We start from the raw sequence: 27,148 nt of genomic DNA, 5'->3' as shown, positions 1-27,148 counted from the left end.
CCAATTCCTAGCAGGCACCCACCGCATATGGCGCGGGATCACCTCATGACCAGACCCGTGGTTTGATTATACTTACCAGATCCACAGCGCTGGCACTGCAGGTCCTGGGTCTCTCCTCATCAACATCTGGATGTGACCGCTGCAGCCAATGACTGGCCACGGCAGTTAGGGTACTTTCACACTAGCGTTTTTCTTTTCCGGCATAGAGTTTCGTCCTAGGGGCTCAATACCGGAAAAGAACTGATCAGTTTTATCCTAATGCATTCTGAATGGAGAGCAATCCGTTCAGGATGCATCAGGATGTCTTCAGTTCAGTCTTTTTGACTGATCAGGCAAAAGATAAAACCGCAGCATGCTACGGTTTTATCTCCGGACAAAAACTGAAGACTTGCCTGAATGCCAGATCCGGCATTTTTTTTCTCCATAGGAATGTATTAGTGCCGTATCCGGCATTCAAAATACCGGAATGCCTGATCCGTCCTTCTGGTCTGCGCATTCGCTGATCAGTCTTACAAATGCCATCAGTTGGCATACGTTTTGCCGGATCCGGTCGGATCACTCTGCCGCAAGTGTGAAAGTAGCCTTACCAGCATTTCTAGGATGTTATTATGGGCTATCAGAGGACATTACAGGGACAAAGGTATACCAGGAGGGAACTACAACTCCCAGACATATGGAATCAGTAGACATTAAAAGGAGAAGGGTATAACAGGAGAAAACTACAACTCCCAGCATGTCCAGACTGCTATTATAGGGCATCAGTTGAAATTACATGGAGAGGGATATAATAGGAGAGAACTACAAATCCCACCATGACCAGACTGTTGTTATATGGCATCAGTAGACATTATACGGAAATGGGTATAAGAGGAGAGGACTACAACTCCCAGCATGACCAGACTGTTGTTATGAGCTATGAGAGAACAGTACAGGGAGTGAGTATAAGGAAAGAACTACAACTCCTAGTAATTGACAACTTATAGAGGAACATAAGCCACTAACCTCTCCTCCATGTACAACACAGGAGCTCCGCCCCCTCACAAAGGTCTTTCCCTATTTCTCTGAATGCTGAGCTCTCTCTTACTGCTCTGGTCACATGATGATCACATCACTCAGGTCCTTCACCACCACTTATCTCTCTCCAGCTTGTCATAGCTTATTGGTTATGTTGCCAATAAAATTGCACCCTCCCTTTCCTTGTGTGCAGTGCTGGACATAGGACAGAGTCTAGTGATAAAGAGAAGGATTGCGCTGCAAGAGAAGATTCTTTTCCGTTGTTTCTTTTTCCCCCTATGAGCGTAATAATCTTCAGTTAAAAGGACCACATACAATCGATAACTTTCAATAATGGCATGGAAACCTGAAATGCAATAAGAAAACGCACTATGGTGTAGTATGCTCTAAACACCTGTCGCACCGAGTGAATGCGATATACTCACAAGACTCCACTTGTGAGACGCATGGAAAGAGACCTCAGAGATGTCTTCAATAGGAGAGCTCTGTTTATGGAGCAAGCGTAGACCAGGAGACGTCAGTTCAGAGGATCTTGATTCAAACCATAATCCAAACAGTGAAGTGCCACTTTCAGAGGATGTCACCCGACTCACACTTCCAAGGGTCTCAAAGGAAGGAGGGTCCAGAGATAGTGAAGTACGTACCAATGTTGTCAGATGAAAATGGTTTAATATACTCACAAAAGTACAGAGATAAAACGTATTAAGAACATTATATGCTGCCCGATTAGAGTTGAGCGAACACCTGGATGTTCGGGTTCGAGAAGTTCGGCCGAACTCCCCGGAAATGTTCGGGTTCGGGATCCGAACCCGACCCGAACTTCGTCCCGAACCCGAACCCCATTGAAGTCAATGGGGACCCGAACTTTTCGGCACTAAAAAGGCTGTAAAACAGCCCAGGAAAGAGCTAGAGGGCTGCAAAAGGCAGCAACATGTAGGTAAATCCCCTGCAAACAAATGTGGATAGGGAAATGAATAAAAATAAAAATAAAATATATAAAAATAAACCAATATCAATTGGAGAGAGGTCCCATAGCAGAGAATCTGGCTTCACATCAGCAGAGAATCAGTCTTCATGCCATAGCAGAGAATCTGGCTTCACGTCACCCACCACTGTAACAGTCCATTGTCATATATTTAGGCCCCGGCACCCAGGCAGAGGAGAGAGGTCCCGTAACAGAGAATCTGGCTTCATGTCAGCAGAGAATCAGTCTGCATGTCATAGCAGAGAATCAGGCTTTACGTCACCCAACACTGGAACAGTCCATTGTCAGATATTTAGGCCCAGGCACCCAGGCAGAGGAGAGAGGTCCCGTAAACAGAGAATCTGGCTTCATGTCAGCAGAGAATCAGTCTGCATGTCATAGCAGAGAATCAGGCTTCACGTCACCCACCACTGGAACAGGCCACTGTCACACATTTAGGCCCTGGCACCCAGACAGAGGAGAGAGGTCCCGTAACAGAGAATCTGGCTTCATGTCAGCACAGAATCAGTCTTCATGTCATAGCAGAGAATCAGGCTTCACGTCACCCACCACTGGAACAGGCCACTGTCACATATTTAGGCCCAGGCAGAGGAGAGAGGTCCCATAACAGAGATTCAGGCTTCATGTCAGCAGAGAATCAGTCTTCATGTCATAGCAGAGAATCAGGCTTCACGTCACCCACCACTGGAACAGGCCACTGTCACATATTTAGGCCCCGGCACCCAGACAGAGGAGAGAGGTCCCATAACAGAGAATCTGGCTTCATGTCAGCACAGAATAAGTCTTCAAGTCATAGCAGAGAATCAGGCTTCACGTCACCCACCACTGGAACAGGCCACTGTCACATATTTAGGCCCAGGCACCCAGGCAGAGGAGAGAGGTCGCGTAACAGAGAATCTGGCTTCATGTCAGCACAGAATCAGTCTTCATGTCATAGCAGAGAATCAGGCTTCACGTCACCCACCACTGGAACAGGCCACTGTCACACATTTATGGCCCGGCACCCAAACAGAGGAGAGGTTCATTCAACTTTGGGTTGCCCCGCAATATAATGGTAAAATGAAAATAAAAATAGGATTGAATGAGGAAGTGCCCTGGAGTACAATAATATATTGTTAAGGGGAGGTAGTTAATGTCTAATCTGCACAAGGGATGGACAGGTCCTGTGGGATCCATGCCTGGTTCATTTTTATGAACGTCAGCTTGTCCACATTGGCTGTAGACAGGCGGCTGCGTTTGTCTGTAATGACGCCCCCTGCCGTGCTGAATACACGTTCAGACAAAACGCTGGCCGCCGGGCAGGCCAGCACCTCCAAGGCATAAAAGGCTAGCTCTGGCCACGTGGACAATTTGAAGACCCAGAAGTTGAATGGGGCCGAACCATCAGTCAGTACGTGGAGGGGTGTGCACAGGTACTGTTCCACCATGTTAGTGAAATGTTGCCTCCTGCTAACACGTTCCGTATCAGGTGGTGGTGCAGTTAGCTGTGGCGTGGTGACAAAACTTTTCCACATCTCTGCCATGCTAACCCTTCCCTCAGAGGAGCTGGCCGTGACACAGCTGAGTTGGCGACCTCTTGCTCCTCCTCTGCCTTCGCCTTGGGCTTCCACTGGTTCCCCTGTGACATTTGGGAATGCTCTCAGTAGCGCGTCTACCAACGTGCGCTTGTACTCGCGCATCTTCCTATCACGCTCCAGTGTAGGAAGTAAGGTGGGCACATTGTCTTTGTACCGGGGATCCAACAGGGTGGCAACCCAGTAGTCCGCACACGTTAAAATGTGGGCAACTCTGCTGTCGTTGCGCAGGCACTGCAGCATGTAGTCGCTCATGTGTGCCAGGCTGCCCAGAGGTAAGGACAAGCTGTCCTCTGTGGGAGGCGTATCGTCATCGTCCTGTGTTTCCCCCCAGCCACGCACCAGTGATGGGCCCGAGCTGCTTTGGGTGCCACCCCGCTGTGAACATGCTTCATCCTCATCCTCCTCCACCTCCTCCTCATCCTCATCCTCCTCGTCCTCCAGTAGTGGGCCCTGTCTGGCCACATTTGTACCTGGCTTCTGGTGTTGCAAAAAACCTCTCTCTGAGTCACTTCGAAGAGACTCTGCCTGAAAGTGCTAAAAATGAACCCTCTTCCTCCTCTTCCTCCTGGGCCACCTCCTCTTCCATCATCGCCCTAAGTGTTTTCTCAAGGAGACATAGAAGTGGTATTGTAACGCTGATAACAGCGTCATCGCCACTGGCCATGTTGGTGGAGTACTCGAAACAGCGCAACAGGGCACACAGGTCTCGCATGGAGGCCCAGTCATTGGTGGTGAAGTGGTGCTGTTCCGCATTGCGACTGACCCGTGCGTGCTGCAGCTGAAACTCCACTATGGCCAGCTGCTGCTCGCACAGTCTGTCCAGCATGTGCAAGGTGGAGTTCCACCTGGTGGGCACATCGCATATGAGGCGGTGAGCGGGAAGGCCGAAGTTACGCGCAGACAGGCGTGCAGCAGCAGGGTGTGAACGCCGGAAGCGCGAACAGACGGCCCGCACTTTATGCAGCAGCTCTGACATGTCGGGGTAGTTGCGAATGAACTTCTGCACCACCAAATTCAGCACATGCGCCAGGCAAGGGATGTGCGTCAAACCGGCTAGTCCCAGAGCTGCAATGAGATTTCGCCCATTATCGCACACCACCAGGCCGGGCTTGAGGCTCACCGGCAGCAACCACTCGTCGGTCTGTTGTTCTATACCCCGCCACAACTCCTGTGCGGTGTGGGGCCTGTCCCCCAAACATATGAGTTTCAGAACGGCCTGCTGACGTTTACCCCGGGCTGTGCTGAAGTTGGTGGTGAAGGTGTGTGGCTGACTGGATGAGCAGGTGGAAGAAGAGGAGGAGGAAGCTGAGTAGGAGGAGGAGGAGACAGGAGGCAAAGAATGTTGCCCTACGATCCTTGGCGGCGGAAGGACGTGCGCCAAACAGCTCTCCGCCTGGGGCCCAGCCGCCACTACATTTACCCAGTGTGCAGTTAGGGAGATATAGCGTCCCTGGCCGTGCTTACTGGTCCACGTATCTGTGGTTAGGTGGACCTTGCCACAGATGGTGTTGCGCAGTGCACACTTGATTTTATCGAACACTTGGTTGTGCAGGGAAGGCACGGCTCTCTTGGAGAAGTAGTGCCGGCTGGGAACAACATACTGTGGGACAGCAAGCGACATGAGCTGTTTGAAGCTGTATGTGTCCACCAGCCTAAATGACAGCATTTCATAGGCCAGTAGTTTAGAAATGCTGGCATTGAGGGCCAGGAATCGAGGGTGGCTAGGTGGGAATTTACGCTTTCTCTCAAATGTTTGTGAGATGGATTGCTGAACGCTGCCGTGTGACATGGTTGAGATGCTTGGTGACGCAGGTGGTGGTGTTGGTGGTACATCCCATGTTTGCTGGGCGGCAGGTGCCAACGTTCCTCCAGAGGCGGAGGAAGAGGCCGAGGCGGCGGCAGCAGCAGAAGAGGCCGAGGCGGCAGCAGCAGAAGAGGTAGCAGGGGGATCCTGAGTGACTTCTTTGTTTTTAAGGTGTTTACTCCACTGCAGTTCATGCTTTGCATGCAGGTGCCTGGTCATGCAGGTTGTGCTAAGGTTCAGAACGTTAATGCCTCGCTTCAGGCTCTGATGGCACAGCGTGCAAACCACTCGGGTCTTGTCGTCAGCACATTGTTTAAAGAAGTGCCATGCCAGGGAACTCCTTGAAACTGCCTTTGGGGTGCTCGGTCCCAGATGGCGGCGGTCAGTAGCAGGCGAAGTCTCTTGGCGGCGGGTGTTCTGATTTTGCCCACTGCTCCCTCTTTGTCTTTTGCTACGCTGTTGGCTCGGTCTCACCACTGCCTCTTCCTCCGAACTGTGAAAGTCAGTGGCACGACCTTCATTCCATGTGGGGTCTAGGACCTCATCGTCCCCTGCATCGTCTTCCACCCAGTCTTGATCCCTGACCTCCTGTTCAGTCTGCACACTGCAGTTGGCACCTGTGTTTCGTCATCATCAGAGACGTGCTGAGGTGGTATTCCCATGTCCTCATCATCAGGAAACATAAGTGGTTGTGCGTTAGTGCATTCTATCTCTTCCACCCCTGGGGAAGGGCTAGGTGGATGCCCTTGGGAAACCCTGCCAGCAGAGTCTTCAAACAGCATAAGAGACTGCTGCATAACTTGAGGCTCAGACAGTTTCCCTGATATGCATGGGGGTGATGTGACAGACTGATGGGCTTGGTTTTCATGCGCCATCTGTGCGCTTTCTGCAGAAGACTGGGTGGGAGATAATGTGAACGTGCTGGATGCACTGTCGGCCACCCAATTGACTAATGCCTGTACCTGCTCAGGCCTTACCATCCTTAGAACGGCATTGGGCCCCACCAAATATCCCTGTAAATTCTGGCGGCTACTGGGACCTGAGGTAGTTGGTACACTAGGACGTGTGGCTGTGGCAGAACGGTTACGTCCTCTCCCAGCACCAGAGGGTCCACTAACACCACCACGACCATGTCCACGTCCGCGTCCCTTACTAGTTGTTTTCCTCATTGTTACCGTTCACCACAATAAGAAAAATATTATTCGGGCCAATGTATTGAATTAAAATTCAGGGCTTTTTTTACAGACACCTAACACTGTCTGGCTATCTATTTAGGTACCGTATTACACTAATACAGGCACACAAGTAATGACAGATTTGGTTGAAAATAAATGTGAGGCCTATTTTTTACGCGCTGTGTGACAGGTATACCTTTAATCACAGAATTAGACTTGTATCTGCACTGTAGCGTGTGTGTTAAGTTTTTCAGAATGACACTATCAGCACCTTGAATCTAAGATATCCTTTTTGGGATAGATTTAAAGTAGGCCTGATATAGCAGAAACTACTAATTTTGAGAATGGCAATTTTGGGAATAGTTTTTCAACCCAGAACAAAAACTGTGCTTTTACGGTCACTACAAATAACTTGACCAGCTAAAACAGTAGTGATTTGGAGGAATATAAATGTCAGGTCTATTTTTTAGGCGCTGGGTGACAGGCTCAACTTGCCCCTGATGTAGTATATGGCCAAAAAATAACCACACTATTGATGGTTAAATGCACTTGGGTGACACAGGCTCAGCCTGCACCTGATGTAGTATATGGCCAAAAAATAACCACACTGTTGATGGTTAAATGCACTTGGGTGACACAGGCTCAGCCTGCACCTGATGTAGTATATGGCCAAAAAATAACCACACTGTTGATGGTTAAATGCACTTGGGTGACACAGGCTCAGCCTGCACCTGATGTAGGATATAGCAAAAAATAACCACACTATTGATGATTAAATGCACTTGGGTGACACAGGCTCAGCCTGCACCTGATGTAGTATATGGCCAAAAAATAACCACACTGTTGATGGTTAAATGCACTTGGGTGACACAGGCTCAGCCTGCACCTGATGTAGTATATGGCCAAAAAATAACCACACTGTTGATGGTTAAATGCACTTGGGTGACACAGGCTCAGCCTGCACCTGATGTAGGATATAGCAAAAAATAACTACACTATTGATGGTTAAATGCACTTGGTGGTAGCTTGTGCTGGCGCACCACAAGCCACAAAATGGCCGCCGATCACCCCAGAAAAAAGTGATATAAAAACGCTCTGGGCAGCCTAAAAAAAGTGAGCAATTCAATATCAGCACTTCAATGATCCACAGCTGGAGATCGATCCCAGAATGAAGTCTTTTGGAGGAGTTAATCTGCCTAATCTCGCCCTAACGTCGCAGCAGCAACCTCTCCCTATGCTTGAATCAGCAGAGTGACGTGCAGCGCTACGTGACCCAAGCTTATATAGAGGCTGGGTCACATGCTGCACTGGCCAATCACAGCCATGCCAATAGTAGGCAAGGCTGTGATGGCCTCTTGGGGCAAGTAGTATGACGCTTGTTGATTGGCTGCTTTGCAGCCTTTCAAAAAGCGCCAAGAAAGCGCCGAACACCGAACCCGGACTTTTACGAAAATAAATACATACTATACAGTTCGGGTTCGCTCATCCCTAGCCGTGATGCAATCTGACAACATTGGTACGTACTTCACTATCTCTGGACCCTCCTTCCTTTGAGACCCTTGCAAGTGTGAGTCGGGTGACATCCTCTGAAAGTGGCACTTCACTGTTTGGATTATGGTTTGAATCAAGATCCTCTGAACTGACGTCTCCTGGTCTACGCCTGCTCCACAAACAGAGCTCTCCTATTGAAGACATCTCTGAGGTCTCTTTCCATGCGTCTCACAAGTGGAGTCTTGTGAGTATATCGCATTCACCCGGTGCGACAGGTGTTCAGAGCATACTACACCATAGTGCGTTTTCTTATTGCATTTCAGGTTTTCATGCCATTATTGAAAGTTATCGATTGTATGTGGTCCTTTTAACTGAAGATTATTACGCTCATAAGGGAAAAAGAAACAACGGAAAAGAATCTTCTCTTGCAGCGCAATCCTTCTCTTTATCACTAGTTTTGCGGACTTTTCACCCACTTTGTCCTGGGATTTGCAGCGCTTGAGGAGACTAATATTCTGTACAGAGACTCTACCTTTATTTGAATAGGACAGAGTCTGTCTATTGTGCCAGTGCCTCTGAAGGCAGGGGTGTAGCCTTTCTGCTACCTGAGGCAAAAATTAAAACATCCTAACCTAACCCTTTTTTAACCTAAGCCTTTCCATACTAACAATACATATATCACTACAAAACATACATGGTAATACAGCGCCACATACCTCTTACATCCAGTGACGTCTCCTTTGATGAAGATGTTCTCTTTCATCATCTTCCCCATTCAGAACAGACCGCTATGATGATTTTTTAGCCATTTCTCGTCTCTGCAGTTTAACAAAAAAAATCTTAGTTTTCTACTTTTCCATCATCCTCCCACCTTCTGGACAAATCATTTTACCACTCCCAATACTGTGACGCTGTGCTCCCCAATATTATACTGCACAAACAGATAAACCCCCTGAAAATACTAGTATTATGCAGATATTGTCCCAAATACTGTGCCCGCTGTGCTCACCAATATTATACTGCACAAAAAGATAAACCCCCTGATAATACTAGTACCATGCAGATAATGCCCTTCAATAATTATTGGTACGCAGTGTACTAAAATAACTGCTCCCAGCAAATAGTGTCCCTGACACTAATAGTGTAAACATTATGTCCTCCAAAAATAACTGTGCTAAGCTGATACTGTGCCAGGGTGCCCCCACAGTAATAGTTCTCCCAAAAGTCCCACCAATAGTAATAATTATCTGCCAGAGCGCACTTGGTAGTAATAGTGCTCCTACAGGGCTCCCAACATGTCCCCACTGTAATAATGCTCCAATAGCGGCCATACTAGTAATCATGTTCCCCATAGTCCTCCAGTAGTAATAAAGCCCACCATAATGCCCCCCCCCCAGTAGTAATAATTATCCTTATAATGTGACAGTAGAAAAACGCCCCCTTATAATGTGTGTCAGTACAAAAAATACCCCCTTTTAGTGCCTCCAGTTCAGCTAATGTCCCCATAGTGCCCCCATAATGTGCCAGTATAAAATACCCCTATATAGTGCCCCCAGTAAATGCCCCTATAGTGCTCCACTCCCCCTTCCTCATAGTTCCCCCCATAATGTACCAGTATAAAATGCCCCTATATAGTACCTTAGATACCGTCAGTGTCCCCCATAATTTGCAAGTAAAAAATACCTTTTTTAGTGCCCTCAGTAGATGCCCCCATAGTGCTCCTCTCCCCCTTCCCCATAGTGCCCCAATTATGTGTCCCAGTATAAAATGCCCCTATACAGAGCCCCCAGTAGATGCCCTCATAGTGCCCCCCATTTAGTGCCAGTATAAAATACCCTCTTAGTGCCTGCAATAGGTACCCCCATAGTGCATCCCATATAAAATACCCCTTCTTTCTGCCTTCAGTGGATGCCCCCATGGTGCCTCCAATAATGTGCCAGTAAGAAGTGCCCCTAGATGCCCCCATAGCGCTCCTCTCCTGCATTGTGTGCCGTATAAAAAAAATAAACACATATACTTACCTCCATGAGGCTGGCAGCGATGCGATGCAGGCCTCTTCCGGCCTGTGTCCCGTGCTGACATCATCATGCTGCCTGCATCGGCCTCTGATAGGCTACAGGCATTAGGCATCAGAGGAATGGGGAAGGGAGACGCATCTCGCTGCACTGCCGCAGCATTCATCTGTATTGCTGTCCCGAGGATGGCGAGACAGATGAATATAGAGATGAGCTTCCACAATGGAAGCGCTTATCTTCATCTGCCCTGCTGCCCCCCACTTGTCACCAGGGCCACGCCGCCTGAATCTATGGCCTCACCTCGCCTAATTGGCGGTGCGACCCAGTCTGTAGAGTGTACGTGTCAGTTCCCCTGCTGCTGCAATTGGCTGGCCCCTAGGGCACATCCATGCTCCCCCCGGGGCACATCCTAATGTTGGGACTGCTGCCTGATGGTAGTTGGGATGCTCTTGGTGCTATGAGTGTTGTACGGGTGCAAGGCAGGAGATATAGGTGCTGTGGCCGGTGTATGGTGCTGGAGTCAGTAACCAGTCCAGTTATAGAAAATAGATAAGTCTCTCTTTACTACAGTGCAGAATAGGAGTTGTAGTACATCCAATAATATCAGGGCACAGTTCCAAGGCAAGTCACAGTGCAGTCTCTTCCCAATAGCTGTACAAAGGCAAATGACAACAATAATGATAATAGGAGTAGTTGTCCCTGAGCTCCTTCTAAACACTTTGGAACCTTTCCAAGATGATTGCAGACATGTAAAACTCTCAAACATAAGTTTTGCAGTCCCACGGCAGGGTACATAACCTACAGTCAGCCAATCTATTATATATAAGTATGAAAGGTGCAGTTAACTGTTACAGGGGTTATTCAACCCCTATAATGCCCTCCAAACTGCCTGGGCCCCTCACACAGGTAATACTTACCTTTCTCCTCGGCACCCGCGTCTCATCTGATGCCCGCACACGATGCTACGGAGGCTCGTTTCCATCACGTCCTACCATTGGCTACCCCACCATCACCGGATGTTTTCATCTGCATGACAGGGAGACGCAGGGGCGGCCGTGTGGGCATCAGAAGCGAAGCAGGTGCCGGAGAACGAGGTAAGTATAACTTGTGTGAGGGGCCTGGGAATTTTGGGGGGCATTTTAGTGGTTGGATAACCCCTTTAATCCTTCTACAAGCAGGAAAGTCTTTAGGTCATAACGAGCAAATAACTTGCTAACACACATGGCCTTGTGATCTTAGTCTATGAATGTCTTCTCCAGCTTTCCCTCAAGGATTGTTCTCTCAACAGGAATGATGCTTCTCCTGGAGCTGAACTAGCATCTCCCCTGAATGGCAAGCAGAGCTAAACTGAAGTGGCTGATGCAATCCTGACTAGAAAGCTCCTGCCTCAGAAAGGAAAGCGAATTCCCTCTGCTGAGTTAGGGCATAATTAACTAAACAGTGCCATCTGCAGGCAGATTTTGTGAATATAGTCAAAGCATAGTACAAAACATGAACAGGTTAAATAACATCAAATCAAGAACAATTTGCAAGTACCCTGTTGTGGTGTACTGCACTCCCTGACTCAATATATTCGTAATGGACGGGGCATGTGCCTTGTTCCAAAGAGCTGCCCAAGTGCCATCCATCCTGAACCTAAGGGAAAGTCCTGTTTGATATTTCAGTCTATGTATAGCTATTTAATAGTGACTTGTCCAGTGGCAAATTACAACCCAGCAACACCAGCCAAATCCCATTACTAACAACTTCCCTTTAGTTTGTCATACTTGTTGTAAATCGCAGAAGTTACAGGTGAATCATTCCCTAATCCTCATTCTTTCTCAACTTCTCTTTTCCCACAGCTGGTATATAGAAGTTTCCAATAGACTAGAAGCAGAGAGATTGCTGTTGTCCCCTCCTAATGCCCATGGCTCCTACCTGGTCCGCCCTAGTGATACCAATCTTGGACTCTTTTCATTATCAGGTAAATGTATGAAAAAATAGTGGGCACCAAGAGGGTGTGTCCTGGAGAACAGTGTGTTCTGGATTCAGTGGGATTTCTGAGGCCTCAGTTGGGTAATATATGAGCCTGACTTTGTGATCTTCTTTGGCCATGGCTTGACTACATTGCTAAGAATATTCATTGAGGCCATGACATATATACTTTCCTACTTTTGTAATGCCCTCAAAAATAAACCGTTATAAACAATACAAGCAGAATTTCTCCCAATACCAGCACCAGCAGTGGTGCTTCAAGAAATAATAGTGGCAGCAGTGGGCTCTTATAAAGTGTCCACTTAGTGGTTCTCTTTCAATGAAATAATTCTGACTGCCTCCAGCCACCACAAGGGGGAGCTTACTGTATAAATATTTATACATTTCCCAATTAAGGAAATTATGGCAATATAAATTCCTATACAGCAAGCTTTCCCTAGTGGCTGCTCTGTTGGATGTACAAAAAGTTGTGCCTATTTTGTGATCCAGCCTTCTCAGAGACAGAAACAAGGAACCAGGAAATGTTGAGTTAATTTTTAACCTTGAGGCTGCATCATGTAGTACTGCTAACTCCAGGGTCATGTGGTTATAATTTCCCTCTACACTGTATATGAATTCTTCAGAGATTTCCTTGTAGTTTGTGCAGCCTCTGGTCACAAAGCCAAAGGAAAGCCAAAGGAAAGTGTCGCCTATAAAAAATTTTCCGCCAAGTAAAACCAGATAGTAAAAACAGCAAAGGACCGGCACTCACTCTGGAATTCTTGCAAAGTATTTCTTTATTGCCACATGTCACAAGGGCGGCCATCTTGCCTGAGCTCTTCTTAACAGCATTTAGAGATATGCTTTACAGCACTCACCCTGGGCCATAGACACAATGAACAGAGGGGGGCTCATTGAACTTTATGGGAGATTTTTCTAGGCAGTAAATAGTAGTAAATACGCTGTGATATTACCTATTGTGAATGGTGGATCTATCTATCTATCTATCTATCTATCTATCTATCTATCTATCTATCTCATATCTATCTATCTATCTATCTATCTATCTATCTCATATCTATTTATCTATCTATCTATCTATCTATCTATCTATCTATCTATCTATCTTCATCTATCTCTCTCCTCTATCTATCTATCTATCTATCTATCTATCTATCTATCTATCTCATATCTATCTATCTATCTATCTATCTATCTATCTATCTATCTATCTATCTATCTATCTATCTATCTTCATCTATCTATCTATCTATCTATCTATCTATCTATCTATCTATCTATCTATCTATCTATCTATCCTGTAATGATAAAAAGATGACTGCTGAAAAGTGATCTGTACAGACCAAGTGGCACATATTATTAGGCATAATGGCCAGTGTGAAAACAGTGACACTGATATTCAAAAGTAATATCAGCAAAAATTCTTCAAAAATATTTATAACATAAAAACTTGATTTAAAGAGGACCTGTCACCTCTCCAGACATGTCTGTTTTATAAGCAGGGAATTTTACCAACAGGGCGAACAATTAAAATGCACCCCCCCCCCCTTTAAAAGGGTTGTCTCACTTCAGTAAGTTGCATTTATCATGTATCAGTATTATATATGCAGACAGCCAGTAGCGCAGGGGCAACACGTGAGGTGCACGGTGGACCGATGAGGGGCCAAATAATCACACACAGTTCATCAGTTTACTCACGGTTAGCAGAAAGCCTCCCTGGGCTGGCAGCACAGTGTTGAGGTGGACAGCACGAAATCCTCCGGGGCACGCTCTGTGGTAGCGAAGCATCAGCCAAGATGGTGGTTGAGGTGCCCTTGATGTCAGGGGTGCTTAGGGTGCTTGTTGCGGCTGAGTCCCTTGATGGTTTTTGTCGTGACGCCAGTACCGTTAATGGTGGTACAACCAGTAGTAGTAATAATGAGGTGACAGTGGTAAGATGCAACTCACAACTTTTACTGTTGTTGACTTTGGCTCGGCAGTACAAAATACAGTCTCTTGTTGGTATTAGAGTTAATCTGCAGATCCACTGTTTCTAGGCTTTCTTAGGCTGGATTTAAGTTTTGGTTTTAGCTGTGGTTGTGGAGTACCTTATTCCTGTTGATGTGCTCAGTCCTATACCTTGTCCTTTCCCTCCAAGCTGAATATTGGGACAGGTAGCTAATCCGTTTCCCAGAATTATGGTGTGGCTGCCAGAAGCTATAAGTCCTCCACCATGCGCAAAGGTGTCTGTGGCCCTAAATAATGACTATTATCACCGATGAATCTTTCTGATGCTTGTTTCTATTCCAGGGAGGCAAACTCTCTCCTACTGGTCGGGGATGCAAGTGTATAGTCCGGCCACAGAAGGAAAACGCTCTTCTGCGCCTCACACCTTGGTACTACCTCATAGCGAAGTTGGCTCCACTCACTAATCTGTGGTGTGAAGTCTTCACTCTGCATTCTCATCTCTGTTTGAATTTGAATCCTCTCCTCATCTCAACTCTGATCTCTCTCACTACTACTCAACTCTGATCTAGGCCTGACCTAGGTATATATATATAGAACCTAAGTGTTATCCCTATCTAGTGGTGGGATGTATAAATTACACCTAATCTGCCTGGTAACAGGGATTTTGCAGATAAGTTAGTACAAAGTCACATAATACAACATAATACAATTTTTAAGGTAAAAAGTGCTTTTAAGCAGTGCCCACACACACGTAGTGGGACGCTGCATATATGATAAGCTAAGATACAGTGGTTCAGCCGGCAGTTTCATACACAGCCTTTGGCTGCTATCAGTAATATTTTCCATTTAATCTACCACTGTATTTCCAGTAACAGCCTTCCCAGCTTGATGACATCACACAGATATGCTATTTTGACCTTCTCATCATGGCCGATCTTTGCAGAGAGGTTTAGCTTGGCAGGAAGTAGCCGCTAAGCCTGACGGTCTATCAACTACCTAGAACATGACGTCACTTTCTGCTGCTGCTGTTGAGATGCCAGTCATGGCGTCCGTGGGCGGAGCGTAGTGGAATGGGCGGAGGGTCAGGGGTGTTGCTAGGGTCGAACAAGATCCAGGCCCAAGCCCCAATGAATATGGCCCAATTCTCTAAGAACCCCTCCCCCCACACCGCATTTTGCTGTACTTGCTATACAGCCCCACATCCCTCTTACATCCAGTGATGTCCGATGTTCTCTTTCCTCATCTTCTCCTTTCAGACCTTCAGACCAGACCATCATTTTTCAGCCATTTTTCGTCTCTGCAGTTTGACAATAAAAATCTTAGTTTACTACTTTCCATCATCCTCCCATCTTCTGGACAAATCATCCTACTACCCCCAATACTGTGCCGCTGTGCTCCCCAATATTATACTGTAGAAACCGATAAACCCCCTGATAATACTAGTACCATACAGAGCCCCCCCATATAAAATACCTCTTCTTTGTGGCCTCAGTAGAAGCCCCCATAGTGCCCCCCAATAATGTGCCAGTAAGAAGTGCCCCATAGATTCCCCCTAATAATGTGAAAGTAAGAGGTGCCCCCATAGATGCCCCCCAATCATGTGCTAGTAACAAGTGCCTCTCCATGCCCCCCCCCATCGTGTGCCAGTAACAAGTGCCTCTCCATGCCCCCCGAATCATGTGCCAGTAACAAGTGCCTCTCCATGCCCCCCCAATCATGTGCCAGCAACAAGTGCCTCTCCATGCCCCCCCATCATTCGCCAGTAACAAGTGCTTCTCTATGCCCCCCAATCATGTGCCAGTAACAAGTGCCTCTCCATGCCCCCCCATTATGTGCCAGTAACAAGTGCTTTTCTATGCCCCCCAATCATGTGTCAGTAACAAGTGCCTCTCCATGCCCCCCCCCCCCTCAAATCATGTGCCACAAGTATTGTCCTGTATAAAAATAAAAAACACTTATACTTACCTCCATGGCAGTGATGCGATGCAGGCCTCTTTCGGCCTGTGTCCCGCGCTATACTGCTCAGACAGCCTGCACCGGCCTCTGATTGGCTGCGGGCCTTGTGCCGGCAGCCTATCAGAGGAACAAGGAAGGGAGATGCATCTCCCTCCCCTGCCCCACCGCAGCACTTCCATCTGTATCGCTGTCCTAAAGACGGCGATACAGATGACTATGGAGATGAGCGCTTCCACAATGGAAGCGCTCATCTTCCCCGATCTGCTCTCCGTCCTGACTCTCACTATATTCTTGGGTGGGGCAATTGACCCGTTTCCCCCCCTGGATCCGCCAGTGGCTTCCAGCCTGTAAATAGATGCCGACAGCGCCCCCTCTTCTTGCTGGAGACACGGGCCCCGTACGGTCGCACCCCTCGCCCAGCTGTAGAAACAGCCCTATTTATAAGTACTTGCTTTCCCTATGTAATAGCAATTTTGGAGCGTCTATTCTTATGACTCTATGTTGAGCCATTCCTTTATTTTTTTCTTCTAGAAGTTATAAATAAATTACTAGCAGTTTTTATTGAAGGTCCAGATGGGTGTTACCAGTTGGATGTGTGTTCCCAGTGGTGTGCCAAGGGGGGGGGGGGGGGGCGGCAGTTTGCCCCGGGTGCCAGCTCTCAGGGGAGTGTTGGATGCAATGAGCGATTCCACCACTTCAGATGGTAGTGCTCATTGCTAGAGCGCCGGGAAGCTGGCAGTCCTTTCACTTACTGACCACTCAGCTCCCTGCGCTCCTTCCTTCCTCCAGGATGCTGCACTAAATAGTGAAGCAGGGAGCCGTCTTCTCTCTGCTTCTCACCATTCAGCCCTGCAGGCACAGATTGTGCTGCTGTTCTGTGTAGGAGGTGTCCGGGAATTTGCCTGTGCACTCCTCCCACACAATGCTGCAGCGCGATCTGTGCCTGCAGGGGAGTGCTGGAGGTGATCTGATCATCAGGAACGAGACAAGGTGAGTATTTACAGTTTTTATTTTATTTTATTAACACTGATTTTGAGAGAACCCTGAATTTTTTATTTTTTTTTGCTTTACTTTATTATTTTAGAAGACCTGAACAGAACAGCATCTTCTTGACATTCTTCTAACTTGTTTTCAGTTCGCAATGAGAATAAAGTCACTCATTTCCGCATCAACATGAACTCCAAGAGGGAGTATTACTTGCAGAGTGGAAGAAGCTTCAAAACCATCCAAGAACTTGTGATCTTCCATAAAACAAACTGGAAACTTCTGAAAAGTCCTTTGCTGCAGCCGTGTATGTTGGAGGTAAGACTGATTTAATACACTGTATATAGAGAGTGTCAACATATGCACTATAGCATACAGTAACTAGAACATTCTGACCAGCAATGTATATGACTGGAGTGGGGTGTGTCCTGTATGAAATCAGTTATGGTGTGTTTATCTAGGGTGGGAACAACCAACATTCTACATAGGAAAAGTGAGATAGTGAAATACAGAAGGTAAAAGATCAGTTCCTCACGGGTATAACAATACATGTTCAAGGAGCAGTATTATAGTAGTTGTATTCTTGTATATAAGTGACAGTATTATAGTAGTTATATTCTTGTACATAGGGGGAAGTGTTATAATAGCTATATTCATGTACATAGGTGACAGTATTATAGTAGACATTTTCTTGTATATAGGAGGCAGTATTATAGAAGTTATATTCTTGTACATAAGGGCAGTATTATAGTAGTTACCTTTTTTTTTTTGCTTTATAAGGCACACTTTTTCCCCCCAAAAAATTGGGATGAGCATCTAAAAGTGATCCAGCTGTCCAAGCCTCAGGTAATTAGGGCTACCATTTTGTTCCAGTCTAAGGCCGGGTTCACACGAACGTGTGTGACCCGTGCCTGTGAAGCGGCCCTCAAATAGCGGGCCGCAATGCTTGTTCGCCGGCCGTAGGTCAGCCGCATCGGATCGCGGACCTATTCACTTTAATGGGTCCGCGATCCGGCCGTTCCGCGAAAAGATAGGACTTGTTCTATCTTTTAGCGAAACGGAACAACGGGACGTAACCCCAGGAGGCACTCCGTAGTGCTTCCGAGGGGTCCCGTCCCGTGCGGCCGTTCCGCGATTCCGGATTAGCGGACCCATTGAAGTGAATGGGTCCGCATCCGTGATGCGGAATTCACACGGAACTGTGGCCGTGTATTGCGGCCTGCGATTTGCGGGCCGCAATACGGCCACGGGTCACGCACGTTCGTGTGAACTTAGCCTAAGTTTGTGGCTCTGGCAGATCTGAGGCACTAGCTGAGCAGACAATGTCTGATGAAGAGTCATCTAGAAAAAAATCTATAACAGACATCCCAACCTGCCAAAACTCATTTCAGGGAGGTTTTCTTTTTTTTTTCTTTCACAAACTTTTTATTACATTTTCCAAACATATGCAGTATCTGCACACTTTGCTCTATGGTGTGGAGGACGGGGCTCATTACCCTGCCCCAAATTATCATATTTATGTATATGATTAAAGGGATTCTGTCACCACCTATAAGCCCTGTGAGCTAAACATCTGCTCATGTCCAGGGCAGCATTCTGATTTCTAAGGTGGGCTTATAAAAGCTATTTGTGGCTTTATTCTGCGGAAAAACTGGTTGTACTAACCTGTCAATCATTGAATTAAGGTGCCCAAGCAGGGGAGGTCTGTGGATGCATGGTGCCCGGCCGCACGCATCGCCGTTCGTGCCCAGCGCCGCCTTCTACTCCTCAGTGCCGCCTCTCCCTCCCCCTCCTCCCGCTTTGAGATCCCGTGCGTGCGCATAGGCTCAGCTTGATGCGCCGTTGCGGACTGCTGGCATCGGCTTCTTCTTGCACTGTGCGCACACGCCGAGAAGGGGAAACTGCTACGGGTTGCCGGAAAGGTTTACTGTGAGTAAACTAGAGATGGGAAGTTCGGATCTTTCACATGAATCGGTTCATTTGAATCAGTTTATTCAAATGAACCGATTCATGAATCGAATCTTCGGTTCATTCGCTGAGCTGACAAGAAGCAAGTGAACCGAAGCTTAGGTTGCGCAATGCGCATGCGCGGATGCTTCGATTCACTTGCTGACTCGCTGAGTCGGCTCTTGGTCTGAGTCAGGAAGTTTATTCTTTAAAACCCTGTGTGTAATTATCTACCCCACTGTAGGAAAAAATCAAGCATCCAGGGGGTGTGAATTTAACACTGGGGTAAATAATATAATTGAAATGGAGGGTTAAATATGTAAATGTATTTAAAAAAAATACATCTCTCTCAATAGTTCTATAGCTACTGAATGAGACAGAAGAAGGGATGCCTTTAACATATATATCTCCTTGAGAAGCCAATTTGACCCTAAAGGGTTAATTCAACCTGTAATCTAAACTCTGTCCTGTCACTTCTCTTATCTCTCTGCTGACTGCCCTTCTGTCCCTTAACCATATCACTGCTGCAGCCTGGTCATCAGCCTCAGTGTAAACTGTTTGAGTGACTCACGATTCTTTTAACTCAAAGAATCGAATGAGTCTCTAACTAAGGCTACTTTCACACTTGTGTTCGGAGCGGATCCGTCTGGTGTCTGTACAGACGGATCCGCTCCTATAATGCAAACGCTTGCATCCGTTCAGAACAGATCCGTTTGCATAACAGTTTTTTTCAGATCTGATTTTTCACTTCGTGAAAACTCAGATCCGACAGTATATTCTAACACAGAGGCGTTCCCATGGTGATGGGGACGCTTCAAGTTAGAATATACTAAAAGAACTGTGTACATGACTGCCCCCTGCTGCCTGGCAGGTGCTGCCAGGCAGCAGGGGGCAGACCCCCCCTCCCTCCCCTGTATTTAACTCATTGGTGGCCAGTGCGGCCCCCCTCCCTCCCCTGTATTTAACTCATTGGTGGCCAGTGCGGCCGGCCCCCCCTCCCTCCCTCCCCTATATTTAACTCAATGGTGGCCAGTGCGGCCGGCCCTCCTCCCTCCCCCCGCTGTTTTTAACTCATTGGTGGCCAGTGCGGCCGGCCCCCCCCTCCCCCCCCTGTTTTTAACTCATTGGTGGCCAGTGCGGCCGGCCCCCCCTCCCCCCCTAATTAAAATGACCGACCCCCCATCATTGGTGGCAGCGGAGAGTTCCGATCGGAGTCCCAGTTTAATCGCTGGGACTCCGATCGGTAACCATGGCAACCAGGACGCTACTGCAGTCCTGGTTGCCATGGTTACTTAGCAATTTTAGAAGCATTATACTTACCTGCGATGTCTGTGACCGGCCGGGCACTCCTCCTACTGGTAAGTGAAAGGTCTGTGCTATAAGCAATGCGCCGCACAGACCTTTCACTTACCAGTAGGAGGAGCGCCGGTCACAGACATCGCAGGTAAGTATAATGCTTCTAAAATTGCTAAGTAACCATGGCAGCCAGGAATGCAGTAGCGTCCTGGTTGCCATGGTTACCGATCGGAGTCCCAGCGATTAAACTGGGACTCCGATCGGAACTCTCCGCTGCCACCAATGATAGGGGATCGGTCATTTTAATTAGGGGGGGAGGGGGGGCGGCTGCACCGGCCACCAATGAGTTAAAAACAGGGGGGGAGGGAGGGGGGGCCGGCCGCACTGGCCACCAATGAGTTAAAAACAGGGGGGGGAGGGAGGGGGGCCGGCCGCACTGGCCACCAATGAGTTAAAAACAGGGGGGGAGGGAGGGGGGGCCAGCCGCACTGGCCACCAATGAGTTAAAAACAGGGGGGCAGGGAGGGGGGGCCAGCCGCACTGGCCACCAATGAGTTAAAACAGGGGGGGAGGGGGGGCCGGCCGCACTGGCCACCAATGAGTTAAAAACAGGGGGGGAGGGGGGGGGCGGCCGCACTGGCCACCAATGAGTTAAAAACGGGGGGGGGGGGGGGCAGTCATGTACACAGTTCTTTTAGTATATTCTAACTTGAAGCGTCCCCATCACCATGGGAACGCCTCTGTGTTAGAATATACTGTCGGATCTGAGTTTCACGATCTAACTCAAATCCGATGGTATATTCTAACATAGAGGCGTTCCCATGGTGATGGGGACGCTTCAATTTAAAATATTTAATCGGATTGGAGAAAACTCTGATCTGATGGTATATTAATAGGGACTCCTGACTTTACATTGAAAGTCAATGGGGGACGGATCCGTTTGAAATTGCACCATATTGTGTCAACGTCAAACGGATCCGTCCCCATTGACTTGCATTGTAAGTCTGGACGGATCCGTTTGGCTCCGCACAGCCAGGCGGACACGAAAACGCTGCAAGCTGCGTTCGGGTGTCCGCCTGCTGAGCGAAACGGAGGCCAAACGGTGCCAAACTGATGCATTCTGAGCGGATCCGCATCCACTCAGAATGCATTGGGGCAGTACGGATCCGTTCGGGGCCGCTTGTGAGAGCCCACAAACGAAACTCACAAGCGGAACCCCGAACGCAAGTGTGAAAGTAGCCTTAGGCTACTTTCACACTAGCGTTCGGGTGTCCGCTCGTGCGCACCGTTTGAAGGGGCTCACGAGCGGCCCTGAACGCATCCGTCTGGCCCCAATGCATTCTCAGGGGAGGCGGATCCACTGAGAATGCATCCGCCTGCCAGCGTTCAGCCTCCGCTCCGCTCAGTGAGCGGACACCTGAACGCTGCTTGCAGCGTTCGGGTGTCCGCCTGGCCGTGCGGAGGCGAGCGGATCCGTCCAGACTTACAATGTAAGTCAATGGGGACGGATCCGCTTGAAGATGACACAATATGGCTCAATCTTCAAGCGGATCCGTTCCCCATTGACTTTCAATGTAAAGTCTGAACGGATCCGCTCAGACAACTTTCACACTTAGAAAATTTTCTAAGTTTTAATGCAGACGCATCCGTTCTGAACGCTAGTGTGAAAGTAGCCTTAGTCGGATCTTTAGATTCTTTTAACCTGTGACTCATTCGATTCTTAGACTCCCTCCTGTACAGTGTGTGACTCAGAGCTGCTTGCCTGAGCTCTGATTGGTTGCAGGCCGGGGTGGGCGGAGAGGGGCTGGCTTCCACTCTAGGATCAGATTACACTCCTCCCTCCCTGCTGCCAGCGTCTCTCTGCTCTGCTATCTGAGATGTTTCACACAGATCAGCTCAGTCAGAGGAATCGACTCCTCCGGTTCAGTGAACTGAATCGATTCAAAAGAACGTTTCGTTCATGAACCGGACATCACTAGAGTAAACCTTTCCGGGATATATTGTTTCACATGCGGGCGTCAGGGAGCCGCTATCTAATAGCGGGAGACTCCCTGAACGTCCGGGAGACTTGAGATCCCTGCTATAATGAGGAAGGCATCTGGAATGGCAGATGAGGATACAACTAGTGCAAGACAATGGTATGACCGGACATCTGCCACATTCCTTCTATCTAGGCTCAAAGAGAGGTATATGTCACTACTCCAGTCAGTCATGTCTGTGTCACAGGTTTGGGGGCAGGCACCTCGCCTTTAACTGCTCTCGTATTAAGTACGAGAAGACTGTACAGGTTCAGTCATCTGTAACTTGTGTTTAGGAGTGAGTCATACCTTCACAGAGTCCATGGAGGAAGGCCAAGAGGATGTCACTGCAAGAGCAGATACAGCCCCAGAAACTCATAGTTCTAATACTGAGGTAATCCAAAGTACCAGCGACCCTGCTGTAGGGAATGATGGCCCACCTGCTGCACTACAAGTACGGTTGCCACCTGGTCACTACTCCACCTGCAAGGCCGGCAATAATGATTTTGTCACAATTTTCGACGCTTTTTCAGTCAGCTGCTTGGCGCTGACTAAAGAAGTGGAGGGAACAGAGTGCAGCATGGCATAGGAGGAGGACCAGCCTGTGTATTGAAGTGGGAAGTGCCTGTAACCGGAGCCAGTTAGGAGTTCCTGCTCTCAGTGGGGTAACTAGAAATGACTGGGCCCCACAGAACATTTTGAAACAGGGTCCCACCTCCCAGCAACTTCTTTGCAACCCCTTCCTCCTGCTCAACCCTCACTACTGTGGCTAGTCTTGATCATTCTCTCAGACCAGGCTTGGCAGTCGTTCCGTCCGTTTCCTACACGTATATACTGTATTTTATGTCGCTCTATATACTATTACTGTATATAATATAATTGTATAATACTGTTGTAGGGGCCCTGATAACATCTTTTAGTTCTCCTGCTCCGGCCCCGTGGCAGCTGCTCTAACTCCATATATGACTTACAAGTTCCTGCTCTATGTCCATATATGGAGTCCGTGCTTCTGGGAGTCCCTGCTCTAACTCCATATATGGCTGTGTCCATAGAAACATAGAATGTGTCGGCAGATAAGAACCATTTGGCCCATCTAGTCTGCCCAATATACTGAATACTATGAATAGCCCTTGGCCCTATCTTATATGAAGGATGGCCTTATGCCTATCCCATGCATGCCTAAACTCCTTCACTGTATTTGTAGCTACCACTTCTGCAGGAAGGCTATTCCATGCATCCACTACTCTCTCAGTAAAGTAATACTTCCTGATATTACTTTTAAACTTTTGCCCCTCTAATTTAAAACTATGTCCTCTTGTAGCAGTTTTTCTTCTTTTAAATATTCTCTCCACTTTTACCTTGTTGATTCCCTTTATGTATTTAAAAGTTTCTATCATATCCCCTCTGTCCCGTCTTTCTTCCAAGCTATACATGTTAAGGTCCTATAATCTTTACTTGTACGTTTTATCCTGCAATCCATGTACTAGTTTAGTAGCTCTTTTCTGTACTCTCTCCAATGTATCAATATCCTTCTGGAGATATGGTCTCCAGTACTGCGCACAATACTCCAAATGAGGTCTCACTAGTGTAGTACGCCAGTCCTTCAGGGTGAGCGAGTGTGTGGTCACGGGGGTCAGTAGACAGACCGAGGGTTGCTCTTAGTACCCACAGTTTGTAGTATACCCTGGGCAGGCGTACAGTCAGTGATGAAGAGGCTGGCACATAGATCCTCTGGGGCACTCTCTAGATATAAGGACCAGGCCGGGTGATAGGTGAGGTGCCCTGGGTGTTGAAGGTTTAGCGTGCCTGTGGCAAGATTCCTTACAGTTCGTGACGCCAGTGCCGGTAACGGTGGCACACTGATTGTTAGGAGGAATAATGGAGGTACACACGATTGCAGTGAACTAGAATTCTTCTTTACTGAACAGTTCAAACTATGTACAAACTCCAAACAGTTCCATATGAAGAATATTAGCAACAAGCAGGCTTTACATAGGTGGCAGGTAGAATCCTAGCAAGGTGACTCAGAGGGAATTAAAACTCACAGATCAGGCTGTACTTTCTGAAATCCTGTCTGGCATTCTCCAAGGCCCGTATGCCTAATAGCTGGCTTTATCCTTGGGTAGGGAAACCTCCTCTGGCATAAATTCTCTTGCTAACAATAAACTTCTGCCTCTCAGCTTTCCACTTGGCTGAATAGGATCAGCACTGCTCTGGACTCTGCAGGGTGCAGGATAACTCCGGAGGAAACTCCTCTCCTGGATTAACCTCTGAGCTTCACTTACTTAGGACTTCAGGCCGGCTAGACTGAACTTGCTTAGCCTCCTGGGCTAGACTCAACTCCCACTTCCAAAGTTCCTGGAGGCTCAAAAGAAAAACATGAGTCCGTACCCGGGTCTTGTAGACGATTAAACAGGAGTTTCCCGGGGGGGGTTACTCCGGTCAACAACGTAGTCTCCAAATCTCACAGGTGGGTACCCCCTGGTAGGCCGCGTGGACCTCCTTACTGGCAGAGACTCTTCCTGCCTTGGCTCAGGGTGGCCAGAGGGATCCACAGTCTCTGGAGCCCTTTCAGGTCTTCCTGGGGTCGAGGCCTAGCAGGAGCTGGAGCCGGTACCGCAAAGTTCAACCAGGGTGTGAGGAACCAATGAAGTGGCTCCTTGTCATGTAACAGGTTCTCAACAGCCTGCATAGGATCAACAGGTTGGGCTGATGACTCTGGCTCAGGAGACTCTGGCTCAATGTCCCCTGCTGCAGTTTCTCCTTCTATGCAGGGCTTTAAACTGTTCCTGTGTACGATCTGGGAGCCTTTACCTTCCCTGGAAATTTGGTAAACGTGGGTCCCAGCATTAGGAATAGCAGTTATGACGTAGGGAGTCCTCTCCCACTTACTGTCCAGTTTGCTGGTTCGTGGTTATTCCCCAACCACACCACGTCTCTTATAGCAAGAGGTTCCGCATGAGAAGCCAGGTCATAGTCACTCTGCTGCCGCTCTCGGGCACTTTCCATGCTCTCCTGAACAATCTCTTTGGCATTAAGAAGACGTCTTTGATGCTCCACCACCCCGTTTTTGGTAGTGGGTTGATGACATCAGGTACTTGCACGCCCAGGGAGTGGTCGGCAGGCAGCCTCCCTTGTCGGCCAAAAATCAAATAGAAAGGCGTGTACCCGGTGAAACAGTGAATTGTATTGTTGCACGTGTACATAAGCTGTGGCAGCAGAGTAGGCCAATCACCCCTTGTCTCAGGGGGTACTGCTCTCAACATTTCAATGAGAGTTTGATTCATTTTTTCACAGAGTCCATTACCTTGCGGATGATAGGCTGTGGTCCGGACCTTCTGGCAATTGTGTAGCAGGCACAATTCCTGGAACAACTGTGATTCAAAAGCAGACCCCTGGTCGGTGAGGATTCTCTCTGGGCAGCCGTAGGGCAGGAGGAAATGCTTCCAGAACGCTTCCGCCGCAGTCTTGGCTGTCAGGTCCTTCACGGGCACTGCTACAACAAACTTAGTGAAGTGATCAATAATAGTCATGGCATAAGTATAACCTGAGCGACTTGGCTCCAACTTCACATGATCAATGGCAACAAGCTCCAGGGGAGTTTTACTCACGATAAGATGGAGAGGCGCTCTCTGGTCATGGCGCTCACCTCTCCCGACGGCACAGGCAGTACATTCCCGGCACCATTTCTCAATGTCTTCCCTCATCCCAATCTAATAGAACCTTCTGCAAATGGTGGCCTCAGTTTTGTGCACGCCGAAGAGCCCTGACCGGTTATGATACATCTCTAATACAAGACCGGCATCTCGACATGGTATGAGGATCTGGTACACTCTATCACAGGACACCGGATCCAGGCTCCTTCTTAGCAACAGGCCTTTCTGAAGGAAGAGTTGGTGGCGATGTCTCCACAATTTCAATAGTTCTGGGTCTGCACTCTTCCTGCGGACTCTTTCAGGAGTTCTTCCACTAGTAAGGAAGTCGAGCAGCTCACCGAGGACTCTACTTTCTGACTGGAGCTTAATCCACCTTTCTTGTTCGCCTCTGGACTCAGGATTGTTCGGTGGAGAGGGATCAGCAGCTGAGTTATTTTCAGTGTAAACATTATCTTGCTGAGCAAACTTGTTGTAAAACGCCGGCATTTCCACTTCTTCCCAGGCATCCTTTGGCTCATCTGGTGCTTCTGCAGTGGGAAGCCGAGACAGGGCATCAGCATTCTCATTTGAGCGGCCTGCCCGGTATTTCACAGTAAAGTCATAGTTGGCAAGGCGGGAGGCCCATCTTTGCTCCAGAGCTCCTAACTTGGCTGTATTCAGATGTGCCAGGGGATTGTTGTCAGTGAAGGCGACAAACGGAGTGGCAGCAAGGTAGTCCTTGAATTTTTCAGTCACAGCCCACACTAAAGCAAGGAATTCCAGCTTGAAGGAACTATAATTCTGATAGTTTTTCTCAGCTCCCCTCAGGGACCTGCTGGCATAGGCAATCACCCTCTCTTTATTGTCTTGCACCTGAGCCAACACGGCTCCCAGGCCTCTTTTACTGGCATCCGTATAGAGGTGGAACGGCTTCTGATAATCCGGGTAACCCAGGACAGGAGGTTCGGTCAGCTTCTTCTTCAGGAGCTGGAAGGCAATCTCCCATTCTTCATTCCATTCAACAGGGATAGGAGTCTTTGGACTCTTTTTTGGATGCCCCCTCAGGAGTTCCTGGATCGGATCCACAATCTGTGCAAAATGTGGGATGAAGCGTCTGTAATATCCTGCAAAACTGAGGAAACTTCTCACCTCTTTCACGGTGGTGGGAGTAGGCCAATTACGGACAGCAGCAAGTTTATCAGGATCAGGCTGGACTCCTTCTGCACTAACAACATGTCCCAGGTACTTTACCGCTGGTTTCAGCAGATGGCACTTGGACGGCTTAACTTTAAGGCCATATTTAATGAGGACTTAAAACACTTCGGCCAGA

The 27,148-nt window shown here is 48.1% G+C and overlaps 1 protein-coding gene across 1 annotated transcript in view; it reads left to right on the top strand.

The window, feature by feature from the left end:
• Window positions 1–27,148, top strand: part of SRMS (src-related kinase lacking C-terminal regulatory tyrosine and N-terminal myristylation sites) — a 64,250-nt gene that overhangs the window by 1,921 nt on the left and 35,181 nt on the right. The window contains exons 2-3 of the mRNA XM_040437356.1: window positions 11,903–12,024; window positions 17,074–17,240. Coding sequence (XP_040293290.1) covers window positions 11,903–12,024; window positions 17,074–17,240 — 289 coding nt within the window. The remainder of the gene's footprint in view (window positions 1–11,902; window positions 12,025–17,073; window positions 17,241–27,148) is intronic.

This window comes from Bufo bufo, chromosome 6 (genome assembly GCF_905171765.1).
Source record: "Bufo bufo chromosome 6, aBufBuf1.1, whole genome shotgun sequence".
NCBI lineage: Eukaryota > Metazoa > Chordata > Amphibia > Anura > Bufonidae > Bufo > Bufo bufo.
The sequence above is the reverse complement of the archived record's forward strand: the minus strand, read 5'-3'. Positions and strand labels throughout refer to the sequence as shown.